At 41.4% G+C, this 17670-nt stretch overlaps 1 protein-coding gene across 1 annotated transcript in view; it reads left to right on the forward strand.

Moving 5' to 3' along the window:
• Nucleotides 1-3382: 3382 nt before the first annotated feature.
• The window catches only part of TMCO1 (transmembrane and coiled-coil domains 1), a 38692-nt gene continuing 24404 nt past the window's right edge, over nucleotides 3383-17670 (forward strand). Inside the window, exons 1-4 of the mRNA XM_036922892.2 lie at nucleotides 3383-3617; nucleotides 3995-4072; nucleotides 5609-5668; nucleotides 16485-16531. Of these exons, the coding sequence (XP_036778787.1) occupies nucleotides 3548-3617; nucleotides 3995-4072; nucleotides 5609-5668; nucleotides 16485-16531 (255 nt within the window). The 5' untranslated portion in view covers nucleotides 3383-3547. The remainder of the gene's footprint in view (nucleotides 3618-3994; nucleotides 4073-5608; nucleotides 5669-16484; nucleotides 16532-17670) is intronic.

A 17670-nucleotide genomic window follows, 5' to 3' on the forward strand; every position in this document is an offset into this window, starting at 1 on the left:
TAGACTTTATCAATCCTATTTCTACTGAACACATAACCTCTTCAGACATATTGCTTGTTTCAAGTACACACTAGCCCCAAAGTTCTACCCCTTTCTTGTTCCCAGCTCAATGCTCCTGATGGCTGCTTTTTCCACATCCTAATTAAATTTCACTTTTTATTCAAGGTTCAGCTAAGATCCCCAATTCTTCCAAGACATTATCCAACCTATTTTCCTGTCTCCCAACAGTATCATTCACTCATTCAGTAAGTATAAATTAAGCAGCTTCTCTGGGCTAAGCCATGTTCTAAAAGCTGTGGATACAATAATGAACAAGACAGTATCTGTCCTTAAAAACAGTGGATTACCCAAAAGGCAGATTAAACATGTACTTGGGACACACACACACACACACACACACACGCTTGGGGAGAAAACTATTTGAAAAAAATAAGATTATTTAAAAAAAACCCTCATATTTCACTTGAGTAGTAGTTTTTATTTTTAATTATAGTTTGGGAAGTGGTCTCAGTCTTTTCCACACTTCGGGTTTCTGAAGGTCTTCATCTATTCCTGCTAACCTAGTGAGGGAAAAACATCATCTTCCCCCAAAAATGTGACTCCTCTCATTTTCTCGGATGTGCATATATTTAGGTATCCAAGAAAAACAATCTGGGTGCTGCACTCAACTCCTTCTGCTTCTAAATTCTCTATATCTAATCATTTTTGTATTTGAGAAAGGTCACTATTGGCTATATGAAATGAATGGCCTAGAGGGGACACAGTTGGGTGTATGAGACCAACTAGTTAGAAGGCTGTAATACAAAGACAATGGTAACCTGAACTGAAGAGCAGAGGTGACTTGAAAGATGTGGAAAAAAAGAGATAGAGGGGGGATTTATCAAACCTGGTGATTAGATGTGTAGGAGAAAGAAGAGTGAGATATTGAGAATAGTTCCCGAATTTCTGGCTTGACAAAATCAGGTGGATGATGATGAGTAATCTATTAAGATATTAAGGGAAGTAGAGAAGATGGGAGTTTGGGTAAAAGAACTGAATAGGTTCAGTTTTGGATTTCCAGTTGGCAGTTAGATACTAGGTCTGCAAATCAGGGAAGAAACTTGGGCTATAGATACTATTTTACAAATTGTCAGTGGACAGTTGGTAACTGAAGCTAATGAAGAGTTTTAAGAGCAGTATTATTAACACCATTAAATCATATAAGAACATTGAAGGTTTGAGCTCCCTTCTACCTTTCACAGGAAGTTACTTGAGGAATTACCACAACATAAAGTATAAAATGAGGAAGATGTGGGTCCACGAGACAGTGAATCCTACCCTAGAGACTAATAAGAGGAGTCCTAGGACAAAGTCCTTGTAGTCAAACAGACTGGCACAGGACAGTGAACTTTGGGGAGGGAGTCTTTATGGGGAAAACTTTTAAATCTAAAAATTAGCACAACTGAGATATTAGGAAACTTGGAAATATGGTAAAAGAAATCTGGCAGGATGTAAAAGATACTTGAACTTGCCTCTAGCACTGCTCTTCAACAAGGGGCACAGAGTCAGGATACTGGTGCTTAAGCGGACATATTATCCTAGCCGTCCATGGTTCTGTAGTAAACATTTACAAAGGAATAACTGAAATGCTTTTTCTTACTGTACGTCAGTGATTGTAAGACCTTTTTTCCCCTCACATTTTCACACCTCTGAATGGTACGCATCTTATAATCAATGGTATGTCATGATTTAGTTCTTAGTAATATACAAAATAATGATGCATCTTATGACCAAATAGCATGGTGAACTTGATGAATTGTGTGTGCCAGACACAGGTTTAAATGCTTCATAATATACTCTTTCTCAATTGACCTTCATAATGGTGCTATGTAGCTGGTGTCATCACCATTTTACAGATAAGGACACTGAGGACCAAGAACTAAACAGTATGCTCAAAGGCTGTGGTCAGTTAAGTGGCAAAGGTAGAACTGAGAACCAGATCTGACTTCAAAGGTCACACTCTTATATCTCAACATTTACCACGGGTGATACAAAGTTGAATGAAAACCTACTCTGACTCCTAACAAGGTCTAGCTCAAATGTGAAGCCTTTGAAACTGCACCAGGAATAATTTTGTCCTCATCTATGCTTCCCTAACATTTTATGAATTCTGCTACCATACCTTACTATAATATGTAACTTCCAAAGAGTACCTTCCTCACCTTCTCTGACCCTGCAGGACCTGCCACTGTCCTGCTTAACATGCATTACAAGCAGACAGATTTTTCTGACACTAAGTCTTAAAGAGGAGAAACGAAATGCACATGTAACTAAAAATGTTACAGGGGAACTGCAAGTAAAGTGCACTGGAGTTTAAGAGAAAATAACCAATGATAAAAAATAGAAGTCAAGGGAAGACAGTACACACACACACACACACACACACACTCTCTCTCTCTCTCTCTGAAAAAGCTGAAAACCAAATCTCTGAGACATTTTCTTTATCCTATTTGGCATTTAAAACTTTTAATGAGTTACCGGCATTCATACATTTCTGATTTTTCTGAAAATTGGGAAGCTATTGGAAACCGGGGGCTCTTTTTCCCAGGGAACACCACAGGTTGGATGTGAACATCACTGGCTGGATGTGAACACCAATTGCTCCTAGCAGATAATCAGTGCACCCTCATTCGCTCCTACCACCTTCTCACGCCCAGCCTGCGTAAGGTAACTGACATCTGACAAGTGCAGGCGTTTGGGCTCGCGGCCCCTTCTCTGGACACACCCCACACCGCTCTATTGCACACCACGTATGTGGATTATCAAGCACCCGTGACTCTGCCTTGCACTTTGGCTAGAAAGGCCTTTGCTTTCGCCAGAGCACTCCTCCAAGTCACCGCTTTGATTCTGTTAACTTGCTTCCTCCGACCACTCCCTTAACTGGGTCACCGCAGCGTTCCGGTCAGACCTCTGTTAAAACCCTAATCACACCGTAAGTACAAGCTTCCCTCCTCGCTGGGACGTGAGTTCCTGAAGCCAGCGGCCCCCGTCTAACTGATTCCCGCGTCCCCAGCTCCGGACGTGCGGCCTTGCACCTGAACACGGGCGTTCGGGGCGTGCCGCACGTGCCCGCAGAAGCCGACCTTCCCACTCCACCGCCTGCCCAGGCGGGACTGCCCCCTCAGCCTCGCGGGTGGGGCCGAGCCGAGGAGCAGGAGAGCCAAACCCGGGATCGCGCGCAGTAGAACCGCCCCGTTCCAGCTCCCGCGCGGCTACTCACCTCCGCCGCCCGGACCCCAACTCTCGCGAGATCCAGCCTGAGGCCCACCCCACGCCTCCGCCTCCAGCCCAGACTTGAGCTCGGTTTCCGTTGGATTCACGCAGCCGCGCAGCTCTCCCAGCAAGCCCTGGGCGCGCTGCGCCCCGGAAGCGGAAGTGTGCCTCCCAGTCTGCGGAATCGGTGTGTACTCGGTGGTCCTGAAATCCACGGGAGGCGCTTTGCTTCTCGTCTGCGGGCACTCGAGCGCCTCGCCCCTGGCGGGTGGGAGTGCAGAGACGGCAGTGCGAGATGAGCACCATGTTCGCTGACACGCTGCTCATCGTCTTCATCTCCGTGTGCACGGCCCTGCTCGCCGAGGGTGAGAGGGGCCGCGACCGGAACGTCGACTCGACCCGCGGGGAGGGAGAGGCGGGGTCCCGCGCGCCGCCGAGGGCGAGGTCGCCGGCTCGCTTGCTCGGGGGCGCTCACTGCTGCGGGGAAGCGCGGGCAGCCCGAGAACAGGCGGGAGGGCTGGTGTGCGGTCGGTCGCCCAGGTGTCTGCGGTCACGGCTGGGAGCCTCCTTGTCATGCCACGGCTGGTTTGGTTGAAGAGTCGGGCGTCTTAATTCGGAAAAAGTTTACTGGTAAATAGCAAATAAGTTGAAACCGCTGCTTACCCAACAGTCGCCACTAATGACAGCTTGTTTTGACTGTTGCAAACGTTTCTCTATTAGCATATTGCCTTCAATGTTGCAGGTATAACCTGGGTCCTGGTTTACAGGACAGACAAGTACAAGAGACTGAAGGCCGAAGTAGAAAAACAGAGTAAAAAATGTGAGTATGGAAAACATCCCCTAGAAATAGTTTCAACCTGTCAAGCTCATTGAGTGCTTGTTCACAGTATTTTAGGAGCACCAAGTGGTACAGAAACTTTATAGGAATACAAAGGAGTATCCGACTGGAATTGTCTGGAAATATAAGACTTTTACGCAAAATGTATAATATAAGCGACTGTGGAGTAGGAATAAGTATATGGTACATTTGTAGTGATTCTAAAGAAGAGATCCCATTCGACTACATCTTGTATCATGTTTCCTTTCCTCTCTCTTCTCTAGCCATTCGGGCCTTCTTTCCATCCTCTGGACTAGTCTTGCTTTTCCCTGCTATGGAGCTGAGCCTTTTGTATCTGCTGTTCCCTCTGCCTGGAATATTTTTTCCTTCTCATTTTGTGGAGTAGACTCCTATTCATTCTCAAAACTTTGTTTAGTCTCCCAGACAGGGTCAGGTCAAGTCCTACTGTTATGGGCTCTAATTTATTCATGTACCTCTCCATAGATAACTTATCATAATTACAGTTTTATCTAATTATAATTATTAAATAATGGCCTCTCTCCGACTAAACTGTCATTTCTGTTAGGGCAAAGCCTAGTGTATCTCTAGAGCTTAACAGTGCCTGGCGTAGATTAGATACTTGATGAAAGTGTGTTGAATAGATTAAAGAATAAATTATAGCATAGCATGACATGTATTCTTTGTGAATTTTTTGCTTTTAGAATTCACATAGCATACTTAATGTGTTAATGGAAAGAGTCCTACCTGTCAGTTCTCTTTAATACAACTTGTAGAAGTAATACATGTACTGTTTGCTAGTAAAGGAAGTACATTAATACATGGAACAGATAATGTAAATAAACTGTTAAGTAATTTTTGACATACCTATTCCTAGTCCATTCAAACGTAAATTAAAAATAGTAAATATAAATACATTCTTCAAAAGTTTGCTGTTCACTGTCATACTGAAATGCATCAAAAAAAGTTGGTCTTAGCTTTTTTGGCTCTCTTGATCTTCCTGCCCTGTGCATATGTCTATCTTGCCCACTTTCCATACTAAAAGTATTACTTGGGCATCTGCCCTCACTCCATTGCTCTTTAGAGGGCAAGGATCATATTTATCTTTTTGTCTGCCTAGAACAGTGCCTATTAGGCAGCCAGTAGCTGAATGAATGAGTCACTACCTCTTAGATTGAATATGAGAATTAACCATAGTTACCTGAGAGGGCCGAATTTGAGAATTGTGCTTAGGCTCTACTTAAGGCAATCCCCTTAGCTGATGGTCTGAAAATTACCTGTTTGGGTTATGTTTATGTCTTTATACAATTTTTTATGTGCCTACCATATTGTTGTTTAGTCTTTAGATTTACTGTCAACAGGTATGGGAGCAGACCACTTGACTTAACCATGGCCATAAAGCAAAGTCAGTGTGTAACTTTCTTGTAAGCATTTTTCCTAGGTTAAGCTATGATAAAGTGTCCTTTGTTTCTTTAGCGTAATGCACAATTAATTTTTGCTGTGTTTCTATATTGTTTATAGTGGAAAAGAAGAAGGAAACAATAACAGAGTCAGCTGGTCGACAACAAAAAAAGAAAATAGGTAAGCGTGATAGGTTTTCTTGGAAAAAGTAAATTCTTAGGTGATGAAAATGTAATGAAGTTACTGGTGATAACTCATGTTTGTTTAATTTTATGGTTTACAAAGCACTTGCATGTGTTACTTGGTTTACCCATTCATTTTATAAGTTGAGTTCAAGCAGTTGCTTCATTTGCTCTTGGCTTTGAAATTTTAGTTTTAGTAAAAGGATGTTGACAGTTGTGACTTGAACTTGGCTGAGGGTTCTTGGCATAGTTTGTAAAAGTGTATTGTTTTGTGTGTCTGAGGCTATTTCTGAGGTACTTGTGTTTATTGTTGCCATGGCTTCTTTCCTGAGAACTGGCTGGTGATGGAAATCCACCGAAGGGTAGGAAATTTTTTGCTGAGTAATTTTTATGTAGTCCGAAAAACAATGACATGTTTTTGGTTTCTCTATGTTAATTTAGAATTTATTAACAGAATGTAATTCTGTTCCAAAGAGACAATTTGTAAATTACTATATGTGATTTGTATTTATACTTCATGATTCTTCCTGCTTCTGAAAGCAGGAAAAAACTGTGTATTTGATTCAGAGACAATGTCTCTATACCAAGGTTGCTGCTGTTATATCCCAGGAGAGAATTCTACCAGGTTGGACTATGCCTGTGTCCTGTTCTTAATTGAAGTTTTTCAATTTAGTGTAGGCTTATCAGATGTTTTCTAAACGGCCTACCTATTTAGTTCCATGGCAAGATTCTGCTGTATATCTCCTCTGTATGTGTCAGTTACTCTGGCAGGCACTGGAGAAGCAAAGCGGGAGAAAATCCTGTCTTTCAGTTGGTCTGTGTAGTGGAGGAAACAGACAGGTGCAGTGTTGTAAGTACTTTTGTAGAGATATATTCTGAGTGTTATAAACGTAGAGAGAAAGGTTATCCAAGCCAACTTAGGGGAGCAGGTTTTCTTGTGTTAAATAAGGTTACTTATTTTATACAAATAAGTAAAATACTGGTATTTATCTGCAACATCCTGAGGTAAGCACTGTACATATTTTTAAAATCCTCTTAGTAAATGTGTGCTAGTGAGCAGTGTCATGGTGGCTCCCTCTTATCTGCGGCTTCACTTTCTCCGGTTTTAGTCACCTGTCATCAACCCCAGTCTGGTGGCAGATGATCCCCCTTTTGACCCAGGGTCAGAAGGTCAGTAGTAGCCTAAGCCTAGGTCACAGTACCTACATTATTCACCTCACTTCATCTCATCACATAAGCATTTTATCATCTCACAAGAAGGGTGAATACAGTCATTTTGAGAGACCACAGTCACATGACTTTTATAACGGTATGTTATTGTAATTGCTCTTTGATTTTTAGTAGTTGGTGTCTTACTGGGCCTAATTATAAATTTTCTCATAGGTGCGTAGGTGTAGAAAAAAACATAGTATATATAGATCTGTATTATCCAAGGTTTCAGGCATCCACTGGGGCCTTGGAACACATCCCCCATGGATGAGAGGGACTACTGTACTTTGCTTTTATAGGTGAGAAACAGGCTTAAGTTAAAGAACTTGCTCTGGCTATTAAGTGGTATGATGGGATTAAGTCAGTGGTAGGGAAGGAGTTTGAACCTGACCATATAAAGCTTTATAATTTACATTTCTAAGCCCTGTACATTCTAGGCTAAAGGATAGGCATGTGGAAAAACAGAGGGGTCAAGTAGTAAGAGGTATACCTGCAGCTGTAGTTCACTAAACCAAATAACAGAAGGTATGTGTAAAGTATAGGCAGATGAGGCAATAGAAACAAGTAGAGCCTAGTTCACAAAATGTCTTTAAAAATTAAACCAAGATAAGGAGTTTAACTTGTATATAGAAGGCTTCCTGTAACCATTAAGGGATTCAAACAGGACTGACATCAGACTTTAAGGAAGACAACCCAGGCAGTGGTTTGGGGGATAAATCTGAGAGGGGATCATTCTGGAAGGCATGAGTCTTTAAGTATCCCAGGCATAAAAAAGGCAAGAACTTGAACTGTGGCAGTGGGAATGGAGTAGGTGCTACAGATTCAACAGATGCCGGGACAGTGGAAGTGAAGGACTGAGGACTGTTTGGGTGTAGGGTATGGAAAAAGGGGTGAGTCTAGGAAGAATCCCAGATTTCTGATTTGGTGAAGAATTCCAGAAGACCAGCAGATTGGGATGGGGAGGTAAAGAGAAGATAGTTTCAGGTTTGAACATGTTGGATTTGAAGTGCCTGTGAGACAGTAGGGTGGGAATACTGGATACACGGCCGGGTGTGTGGTTTTGGAACTGGCAGAGAGACACAAGCTACACAGAGGTGTTAGAATCATGCTCTTGTAAGGAGTAGTTGAGGTCACACAGGAGACCACATAGAGTAAGAAAAGCAAGGGGCTGGGGATGGAGAGAGTCTTGAGGAAACACAGACACTTAAGGGGTAGCAGAAGTGGAACTCGGAAAAAGTACTCCCAGAGTTGGAAAGGAACTTCACAGAAGTTCAGGGAGGACTGGGTGGGGCAGGAAGAGTCCTCAGGTCGGTGTTAGACATCTGACAGACAATATGAGGTCATAGTGACTTGTAAGAATGATTTCAGTGGCACAGAGCCAGGCTGTAGATTAGGGAGATTTGCCTGGTGAGGAAGTGGGGCTACTGCACATGGATGGTCCTTTCAAGTAGCTTTGCTATAAAAGTTAGGAAAGATGGAAATGGAAGATATTACTTATTGCCTTTAAGCTGACAATGCAAAGTATCTAAACTCAAATGATCTTAACATGGATTGCAACCTTGAATTGTTTGCTACGAAGAAAAATGTCACCAGAACTTAAATAATATTTATAAAGATCTTAACAGGAGTTACAGGGCATCATATTTATTGGAAGTTGTTTAAAAGACAATCTATCCATTCTCTAGATTTGTAGATTTTACTCTTAGGTTAAGCCAGGCCATCAGAAATCTGTAAACTTAAACTGCATTATTTTTGGTTTCATAAAATCGCTTCTGCTCTATTTTACCTTGTTGTATGCAGTGTTTGGCGTGCCATGAAGAAACTAGCCAGTTATAATTTATTGTAGTATTACTACATAGAACATTTTTGAGAACAGTAGCTAAAACGTCACATGCTACTCTTGACAAGAAATTATGGAAGCTTTCTATTAGTTTTCAAAATTGAAAAAAGCAGTGGTTCTCATAAATATTGATTTACTTTTTCTTAGGGATGTTGTGTTTGAACTGATAGTTTTTCCCCCCACTTTGAACCAGCTGCCAATAAGCAGAGAGTCAGATTTGCTATTCATTTCCAGTACCTTTCTAGGACCAATGATTAAACGTATTTCTGTGTGTTGACTATATCTGCAGTTTTCCTATTATGCAACTCTCACTTTCCCTCTGCCCAAATTCTGCACTTGAGCTTCGTTACAAAAAATACATATGTAATACAAGTGTCACCGGGCCTAGTTCCGAACCCAAGTTCAGCTGCTCGTTGCTTGAAAGGCCAAAACTCAGAGACAGGTGTTGGTGAAAAGGCAGGATTGCTTTACTCCGGAAGCTGGCCGCCCGGGAAGGTAGTGGCTGTGTGTCCCAAGACCACCTCCAAAGTGAAGTTCAGGGTGAGAGCATCCTAAAGGGGAGCTCCAGGGAGACGGGAGGGGGCTGCACGCGGAAGGGGCAGTTCGTCAGCTGCTCACAGGGACACCTGCCGGCCTTATGGAGGCTGTGTGCAGAGACTGGAGTGTCCTTATCTGTGGTTTCCAGGGGCCTCCAGGCGAGATTCCTTAACTCAGAAAGGTCTGGTGAGAGGGCAGCTTGGAGGGAATGATTCGACTTTGTGGCGTGTTTGAAAGCAGTGTGGGTTGGGCTTTGTTGGAGCCTGTAGCAGAGGGAGGACAGCGAAGTCCAGGGCTCCTCCCCTGGAGGAAGGCCTTTTCTGTAAGGGGCCAGTGGCCGGCAGTTTTCAGGGTTTCCGAGAAACAAAAATGTGCTTGGTTTCAGTGGGTGAGGCTCTTTGGTAATGGTCCTGTGGGGAGCCGTTCGTTTGGGGTTGAGGTGTCTGTAGCTGAACTGAAGATTCCCTGTTTCCCGTCTGCAGGCGCAGAGCCTTTGGCTGGTTTGTGTTTCCCTCTCATGGAAGAGAACCTAGTTTACCGTCAATGTGTGCATTTTATTTAGTTCTTTGGCTGCGTTCAAGTTACCTCAAGTAAGGAGAGGTTTATTTTAAACATAAATCCAGAACTCAGGAAAAGCTGAACTGACTGGTTATACAGGAAGGCAGGTTAAATCCAGTCTGGCCGGCAGAGCAGGCCCTGAGGTAAGGCCAGACAGTGGCTGTCGCTAGGGCTGCACTGTTGGTGGATGCTTGTCTTCTGTGGTTCAGCTTCCCCGCTTTCTGCATAGTGTTTTAACAGCATTTAATTTTTGCCTGCACTTTGGCTTGTGTCCTGGAGTTCTTTAAATATCAGTCTTTCTGTTACTCATAATGTGCTCTGTAGGCCAAGTACGTCAGTATTGCTTGAGATACTCGTTAAGAATGAAAAGTTCTGTTGGAGGTTGAGTTTATTCTTCTCAGTTCTTCCCCCTGCTGCTACAAAGAATTGAAGCGCAAAGACACAGTAGTCAAGCAGAGCAGAAGTTTTATTCAGATGCCCTCCAAGGAGGAGCAGGCCAGAGTCAAGGTAGACAAAGGCAGCTTTACTTCAGTAGAGAAGAAGGAAAGGGAAGCTTACTGAGCTGCTGCTCAGCATCAGGGCAGATCCCTTGCCAACTCCTAAGGTATCCAGTCTGCTTGGACCTGCACAGCATGGAAACTAGTCCCCAACCTCCCCAGGATTTGGGAAGCGACAGAGCACTGCATGGAGTGAGATGATGTCCTGAGAGCTTCTCAAAGGCAAAGAAAAGAAGCTTTCAAGCAGGTCACTAAGGAGCATGATTGTAGAGCTGCAGTTCTGTCTGGGTCACCCAGGTGCTGGAAACTTGCAAACCCCAGATCAGAGTTCTCAGCATCCCCTTCCTCCTTATCTGAAGTAGGACAGACAGAGTAAGGCACTCAGAGAAAGGTGAGTGTGGGCAAACCTCAGAGAGGAGGTGCACTTCAGGGTTTGGGGTCGGGTTTTTATAGGGCTTTTTTGGGTAGAGGTCAGCATGAGGCATGATGTATACAGGTGATTCATAATTTCTTTCAAGTTTTGTCTTAAGAATAAAGTTATTTAGGTGACTGTGTTGGTTTGGGACTTAAGGGTTCTTTGTCTACATAGGTTTATTTACACTTCTGAGGTCTGTCTCCTGCCCTGGTTACAAAGTTACTTGATTAGGGGCTGGAAGAAAAGGGAAAAAAAGCATATAGGTTAAGTTAAAGAATAATAAGCTGGGCTTTTAGCAGGCTAAAGTAAATTCTACAATGGCATGATCTAATTGATACAATTAAGACCTGGGCTGTGCTCAGATACTTTTCTTTATTTGGGGAATATCTGGACATTCTAAATTGCTCTTGGCCTTTGGCGCCTCAATTGATTAACTCATTAACTCTGTGAGTCCTTTCGGGCTCTCTGGTTTTATCTGGTTAACTATTTTTTTTAGTCCCTTTTAGTGAACTTTACTGGCCTATTCTCCCTCCTTAGCAGTTAAGGGCTAAGTTGTAAGTTACAGTCAGAGTTACAGAGAGAACAATCACTTTGACTTATTTCGGCATACTTTTAAGTATTCTGGCTAGTAGAAGTTATGCCTTTCAAGCAGTAGAATCTCTAGCATTTATTCTATCATCTTGGCCAAGACTATTCTTTATTATGCTCAAATATTCAGTTTGTGCTAACAAACAATTTAAATCATTTCAAAATAAATTGCACATATTTTACTTACTGTGTGACCTTCCTGAACATCTGGGAAAACAAGGTTTCTTGCTAAGGGGAAAAAGTAGGTTCTTTAAAAAAAAGATAATTTTTTTCAATACATTTCATTAGAACTTGGATTATTCTCTTATAAACCACGTAGTACATGGTGGTTATGTAGACAAACCAGTCTTTATAAACTTATGTAACCCATGATTCAGCATAAAAACTTTATTTTTAAGAACAGTAGTTTGTTTATATTCTTTTTTTTTTTCGGTGATACTGGTAACTAAAAACAAAATTGGATATAAAACATTTAAAATTCACATAAATAATTGAGGCTTAATGAAAAGTAGATTTAACCAGATGAGAGAAAAACTCAAAGTATTTTAAGTCCTTTTAAGGACTTAAAACATTTCACTTCTCATTGTGTCTAGTAAAAGGCCCTTGTAAAATTTTAATTTTATATTTGAAAATAGAATGAATGATTAGAACAGATCTTTGCCTAACAATTATTAGAGTCAGGTTTTGGCAGTCATTAATGGAAAGGAGAGAAAGAGTTTAATAATTTTCTAAGAGTTGAAAGAAAGAAGAGAGAGTAAAATAGAACATAGGTACTGAGAGAGAGAGAACAGGAGCATCTGAGGTGCAAGTAACTGAGCTGGGAATGGAGAAAAATGGAGAATTTAGATCGGATGTCTCCCAACAGTCATTTGAAGGAACCATTTTGGGGGATGAGTGAGGAGAAGGGGAGATACATAAAGCTAACTGGCTTTATCCAGCTATTTATACGTTTACTGTTTATAACTCAAAAGTCCTTGAAATTGTTTCCCTATTGGTAACATTCCCATTAGATCAGATTTGCTGTTTTCCAAATGGGCATTTTTGGATTTCTAAAGACGCTTACATTGTCTAGGACATCTTAAGTTCTGTTTTTATAATGTTTATGCTTTTTGAGGCATCTTAGCATTTCCCACCAACAAAAACAGATGACGTTCATTTAAGACAAAACTTTGCACGTATACTGTTTCCCTGTCAATGTCACGTTTGTGTTCTTTATTCTTTTCTGCTTTTTGTCCCTTTCTTTACAGAGGGACTTTGCATTTTAACCAACGTTACCTTTCTATGTACTGTGTTTTTTGTTCTATTGGCAGTGTTCCTAAGTGAAAAGGAAACCACTGGAGCATGTAATGTATACTTTTTAGGTAGCTGCAGACACAGTCAGCTGTAAACTATCCAAGAGTGAAATAGCTCTCTGAGAACTGGTCTCGGCCACCACCACAGAACCGTCTAGCTAGAGCTCGCATGGCTGGGCCCTGTGCCTGTGTTGGTCAGAGCAAGGCAGGAGGGAGGGCAGATATCTATGAAACTTGACTGTTTCCTTTACTCCAAAACCAAGTGAACATTAACTTATTTCTGAATTATTTGAAACTAAGTAAACCTGCTTTATTTGTATATGGCAGGCACTCATAACAATGTGAAGTGAAACATTGTCAAGAACCATATATAGCAGTGTTGATCTGGACCAGAAACCTGGGCTGCTTCAGGCTTGTTAAGCCATGTGTACATACAGTCTGCCTTGACAATACTTAAGGTTACAGTTTCTGTTTGGACATAATTGAAAAACATAGAATAAAACTTTAGGAAAGTGATGTCGCTTTAGTTTGCTCTTAGCTGTTACTTTTGGTGCCTCTTCTGCCTCCTCAGGCTCCTGACTTTATTATGAAGGACTGCTCTCCCCGGAGAGGGATGTACTTTCAGATCGGCTTTTATTACATTACTGATTCATTCATTGAACAGTGTCAGCACTTACTACAACACTGGGCGCTAACTACATGCCAGTTACTGAAGAGACAAGTCGTAGATATCCTTACCCTCCGGGAGCCTGCCGTTTGCTGGGGTGATGGGTACATATGCAGACCATCATAACAGACTGTGCAACTCAGCATAAGGATAGAGATGTGCCTGGAATAGTCTGGAAGCATAAAAGACGTCTGATCCAGTGTCTTAAGACTGCATTGTCCAGTGCTGCAGCCACTAGCAACATTTGGCTGCTTAAACTTAAATTACCTAGACCTAAATGAAATTAAAAATTTAGTTCCTCAGACAGTGTAGCACAAAGACAAGTAGTGACTCTGTGGCATCTTGCTACACTGATGGACAGTGACTGCAATGGGGTATGTGGGGGGTGGCACTTGATAATATGGGCGGATGTAGTAACCACATTGTTTTTCATGTGAAACCTTCATAAGAGGTTTTTCTTAAGGTATATCAATAATACCTTAAAAAAATTTGTATTAAAAAAAAATTTAGTTCCCCAATCACACTGGCCACATTGCAGTTGCTTAGTAGTCATGTGGAGCCAGTGACTACTGTATTGACAGCATAGATACACATTTTCATAATTGTGGGAAGTTCTATAGAATAATATTGCCTAAGGAATCAGGATTTTCGAGAGGAGGTGATGCAAGAGCTGAGGCTTGAAAGTTGAGTACTGGCCCGCAAGGAGCGGGTTGGACAGGGTGTGATAAAGCATTCTAGGTAGAAATAAGGTAACCAGCCATCCCAGTTTGTCTGGGACTGAGGAGCAGCTTGAGATGTGGGATTTTTTGAGCTAAAACTGGGGCAGTCTAGGGAAAACTGAGACCGTCACCCAAGGCAGAAAGGACTTTATGAACAAAGACACTGAATCAAGAGAAAAGCATCATATAGAGAGGAACTTAAAGTCATTTGGTGTTGCGAGAACATAAACATTCGTGGGAATGGTTGGAAATGAGGCCACAGAAGCAGTTATTATGGCGATTAATACTGAAACATGATCATGTATGATGGAAAGCCATGCAGGGATTTAAGCTTTGGTCGGTTTTGCCTTTTCGTTAGATCTGACAGGCAGCTATGTGGGAGGTGGATTTGAGGAAACAAGTTTGGAGGCAGTGAGACCTGTTAGGATTCTTGAAGTAATACGGGTAAGAGGTTTTAGAAATCCTAGGGAAGTTGTAACGAAGAGGAGAGGAGGGGATGGTCTCAGTTATATTTACGAGTATAATCAATAGGACCTGGTGTGTGATTGGATGAGAGGGTAGGGAGTCAAGGACAGGCCAAGGTTTCTAGCATGGATGATTTTGTGTAACTTTCTTTTCATTTGTTAGTGGTCATCCATTTCCCCCTCTAGTTTAATGTCTGTCTACTTTCTAGTTACCTCTTTCCCCAGTCCTCAGCCTCCCAATGTAAAAGTCCTGTTTGGTTGTAGGACTGCTCAGATAGAAAAGGAGCTCCAGTTCCCAAGCTAGCCGTTAGCTCCATTCGTTTTTGTCATTTCTCTCCGTGTTATCTTCAGCAGCCTCGCTCTCAAGCCTGTGTCCCTTCCAAGGAGAACGAGCTGGATGGGACAGTTCAAGGCAGGCACCACCTGTCTGCTGGCCAAGTACTGCTCAGAAGCTGCAGGCCAGTCTTCCCGTTCTTGTTCCTTTCCTCTACCTGACTGACTTTGCTATCCCGCATTCCAGTTCAGGATATTCCCATATATTCTTTATTTTTGAGGACATATTATTATTTCTAATCTTCCCAGAAGGGTGGGGATTTTCATGTATTTTGTTCTTTCATTCCTTAGTGGTCAGAAAAGTGCCTGGCAACATGGTAGATAACCAGTAACTGTTTGTTGAATAAATTAATCTTGGTGATAAAAATACATGATCAGATATGGAAGCAACTTAAGTGTCCATCAGTAGATGAATGGATAAAAAAGATGTGGTACATATACACCATGGAATATTATTCAGCCGTAAGAAGAAAACACATCCTACCATTTGCAACAGCATGGATGGAGCTAGAGGGTATTATGCTCACTAAAATAAGCCAGGTGGGGAAAGATAAGTGCTAAATGAGTATACTCATTTGTGGAGTATAATAACAAAGCAAAACGGAAGGAACAAAATAGCAGCTGACTCACAGAACCCAAGAATTGACTCAGTGGTTATGAAAGGGAAAGGCTTGGGAAGGGAGGGATAAGGGGATTAAGGGGCATTATGATTGACACACATAATGTTGGGGGGCATGGGGAAGGCAGTATAGCCCAGAGAAGACAAGTAGTGACTCTATAGCATCTTAACTATGCTGATGGACAGTGACTGCAGTGGTGGAGGGGGGGACTTGATAATATGGGTGAATGTGGTAACCACAATGTTGCTCATGTGAAACCTTTGTAATATTGTATATCGATGATACCTTAATAAAAAAATATATATATAATCAGAGAAAGCAGTATCATAGTGCTTATAGAAGTCATTGGGTTGAGAGTTGGGAAACTTTGGATTCGAGGCCTGGCTTTGCCATGAAGTACAAATAAAATTTGTGTGTGTCTCTGACAAGTCACTTCCCCTTTTCTGGGTCTCGGTTTCTTCATAGGCACAACAATGAAATCCCTTACACGGGTGGGACACAGTAAATGAAGGTATTGATGTACAGCTGAGACTTCTTTATCTGTTTGGGGTCTCTGTATATAAGTTTTTTTGAAACACATACCAAATCCCCTAGCTTTCTAAGTGGCTTCACTATAAAACTATGCTTATTTTTAGGTCGATTAGACTGTGATACATAAGAACCTGAATTTTAACTTCAAGTTAATTGGCTTTTAATTTTTAGACTCTATGCTCTCTTAAACTGAAAGGGGAAAAGTGAGAGATGGGTACTTAATATCTGAAACCTAAGTACAATCATATGTATACTTCCCGTCAGTGTAATTTAAGAATATAGCTTAATGTACAGAATTAAGAAATTCCAGAGGTAATTTTTTATAAAATTAAACTTTAAAGATTTTTATTTAAATTGAGATGCTTTGGTGCTCTGCTGCATTTGAGTTTTCTATTAGTTCAAAGTATACACTATTCCAGGTACTCAGCTTACCTTATTAAGTCATATTGAGACAAAATGCTTTTGTGTCACCAATGAGTGACAGTTTGACATCTGCCTTGTGTATAGCATTATGTATATTAACCATTTCATTAATTCTTTTCAGAGAGGCAAGAAGAGAAACTGAAGAATAACAATAGAGATCTATCAATGGTAAGAGTCCTAAATATAACTTCATGGTAAACCATACAGTGTTTTTTAGCAAAAGACCCTGATTTGCATCAGGTACATAGCACTTACCTATGCAAGTTATAAATAGGATCATGGGTGTGCCTGAGCCAAATGGAAGTGAAAATCTGCTACTGGGCTTAAACTTCATTTTAGAGATATGAATAGCTTTTTTAGGGTCTATTTGGGGTCATAATTTATCCCTTTCACAGAGTTCTTGATTAGCTTTCCCCTTAACATTTTCAAATGAAGTAGTTTATTAACTTTTTCTTCTTCATGTTGTTGTTGAATGTTTGGTTTTATGGTGACCTGTGTGATCCCAATACCTGGAGCATTTTAGATGGCCTTTAGTCTTGCCTTTGTTTTATAAGAGGCCTTTTGTTCTAAGTGTCAGGTGCACCATAAAGCACAAGGAAAAGGGATTTATTACCCACTTAATTATTTATAAAGAGTAGAGTTTGTTCAAACATGTCTTTCTAAGGCATTGGTAGGCTAGTTTATATGGCTTGCCTAATTTTTCTACTTAATTTCTGTGTATTTGACACAGGACATCTGAACTGTGCAGCAGTTGTCTTTTGCTTACTGACAACCCTTTCCATATAATTGTGTCTTCTGTTTCTTGAGATTCTTACTAATTAAGAAAGATGATAATTTAGAAGTGCGTTTTTTTGAAAATAGCTTTTGTGTTGACACAGTTATACATTTCACAAGGCCAGATTTGGGAACTACACAAAGAAGAGACAGAAACTGCTGATAAAGTGATCATCCAGAGATAACAACTGTTAATCTTAATATCTTTATGATCTTTTATTTATTTATACTTCTACAGCATATATAATTTAGAAGGCAGTTAGCTGCAAGTAGCAGAATGCCTAGCAGGTACAGGGTGTTTTGCATGCTCAGGAGTCCAGAGGCTGGTGGTCCTGGGCTGGGGCAGCAGCTGAGTAATGTCGTTGGGGTCCAGGTTAGACGTCGTCAGCCTGCGGTTGGTTGCTTGTTAGGTGGCACTTTACCATCAGCCATTATGTTCTTCCTTCCAGGCAAGAAGAAGGGCTAAGAGGCCTAGAGGAATGCTAGCCATGTTTGTTGGAAAGTCCCATTTAGTACCTGGACTTGTAACTCAC

The sequence above is a fragment of the Manis pentadactyla genome, chromosome 19 (assembly GCF_030020395.1).
Source record: "Manis pentadactyla isolate mManPen7 chromosome 19, mManPen7.hap1, whole genome shotgun sequence".
In the NCBI taxonomy this organism is placed as follows: domain Eukaryota; kingdom Metazoa; phylum Chordata; class Mammalia; order Pholidota; family Manidae; genus Manis; species Manis pentadactyla.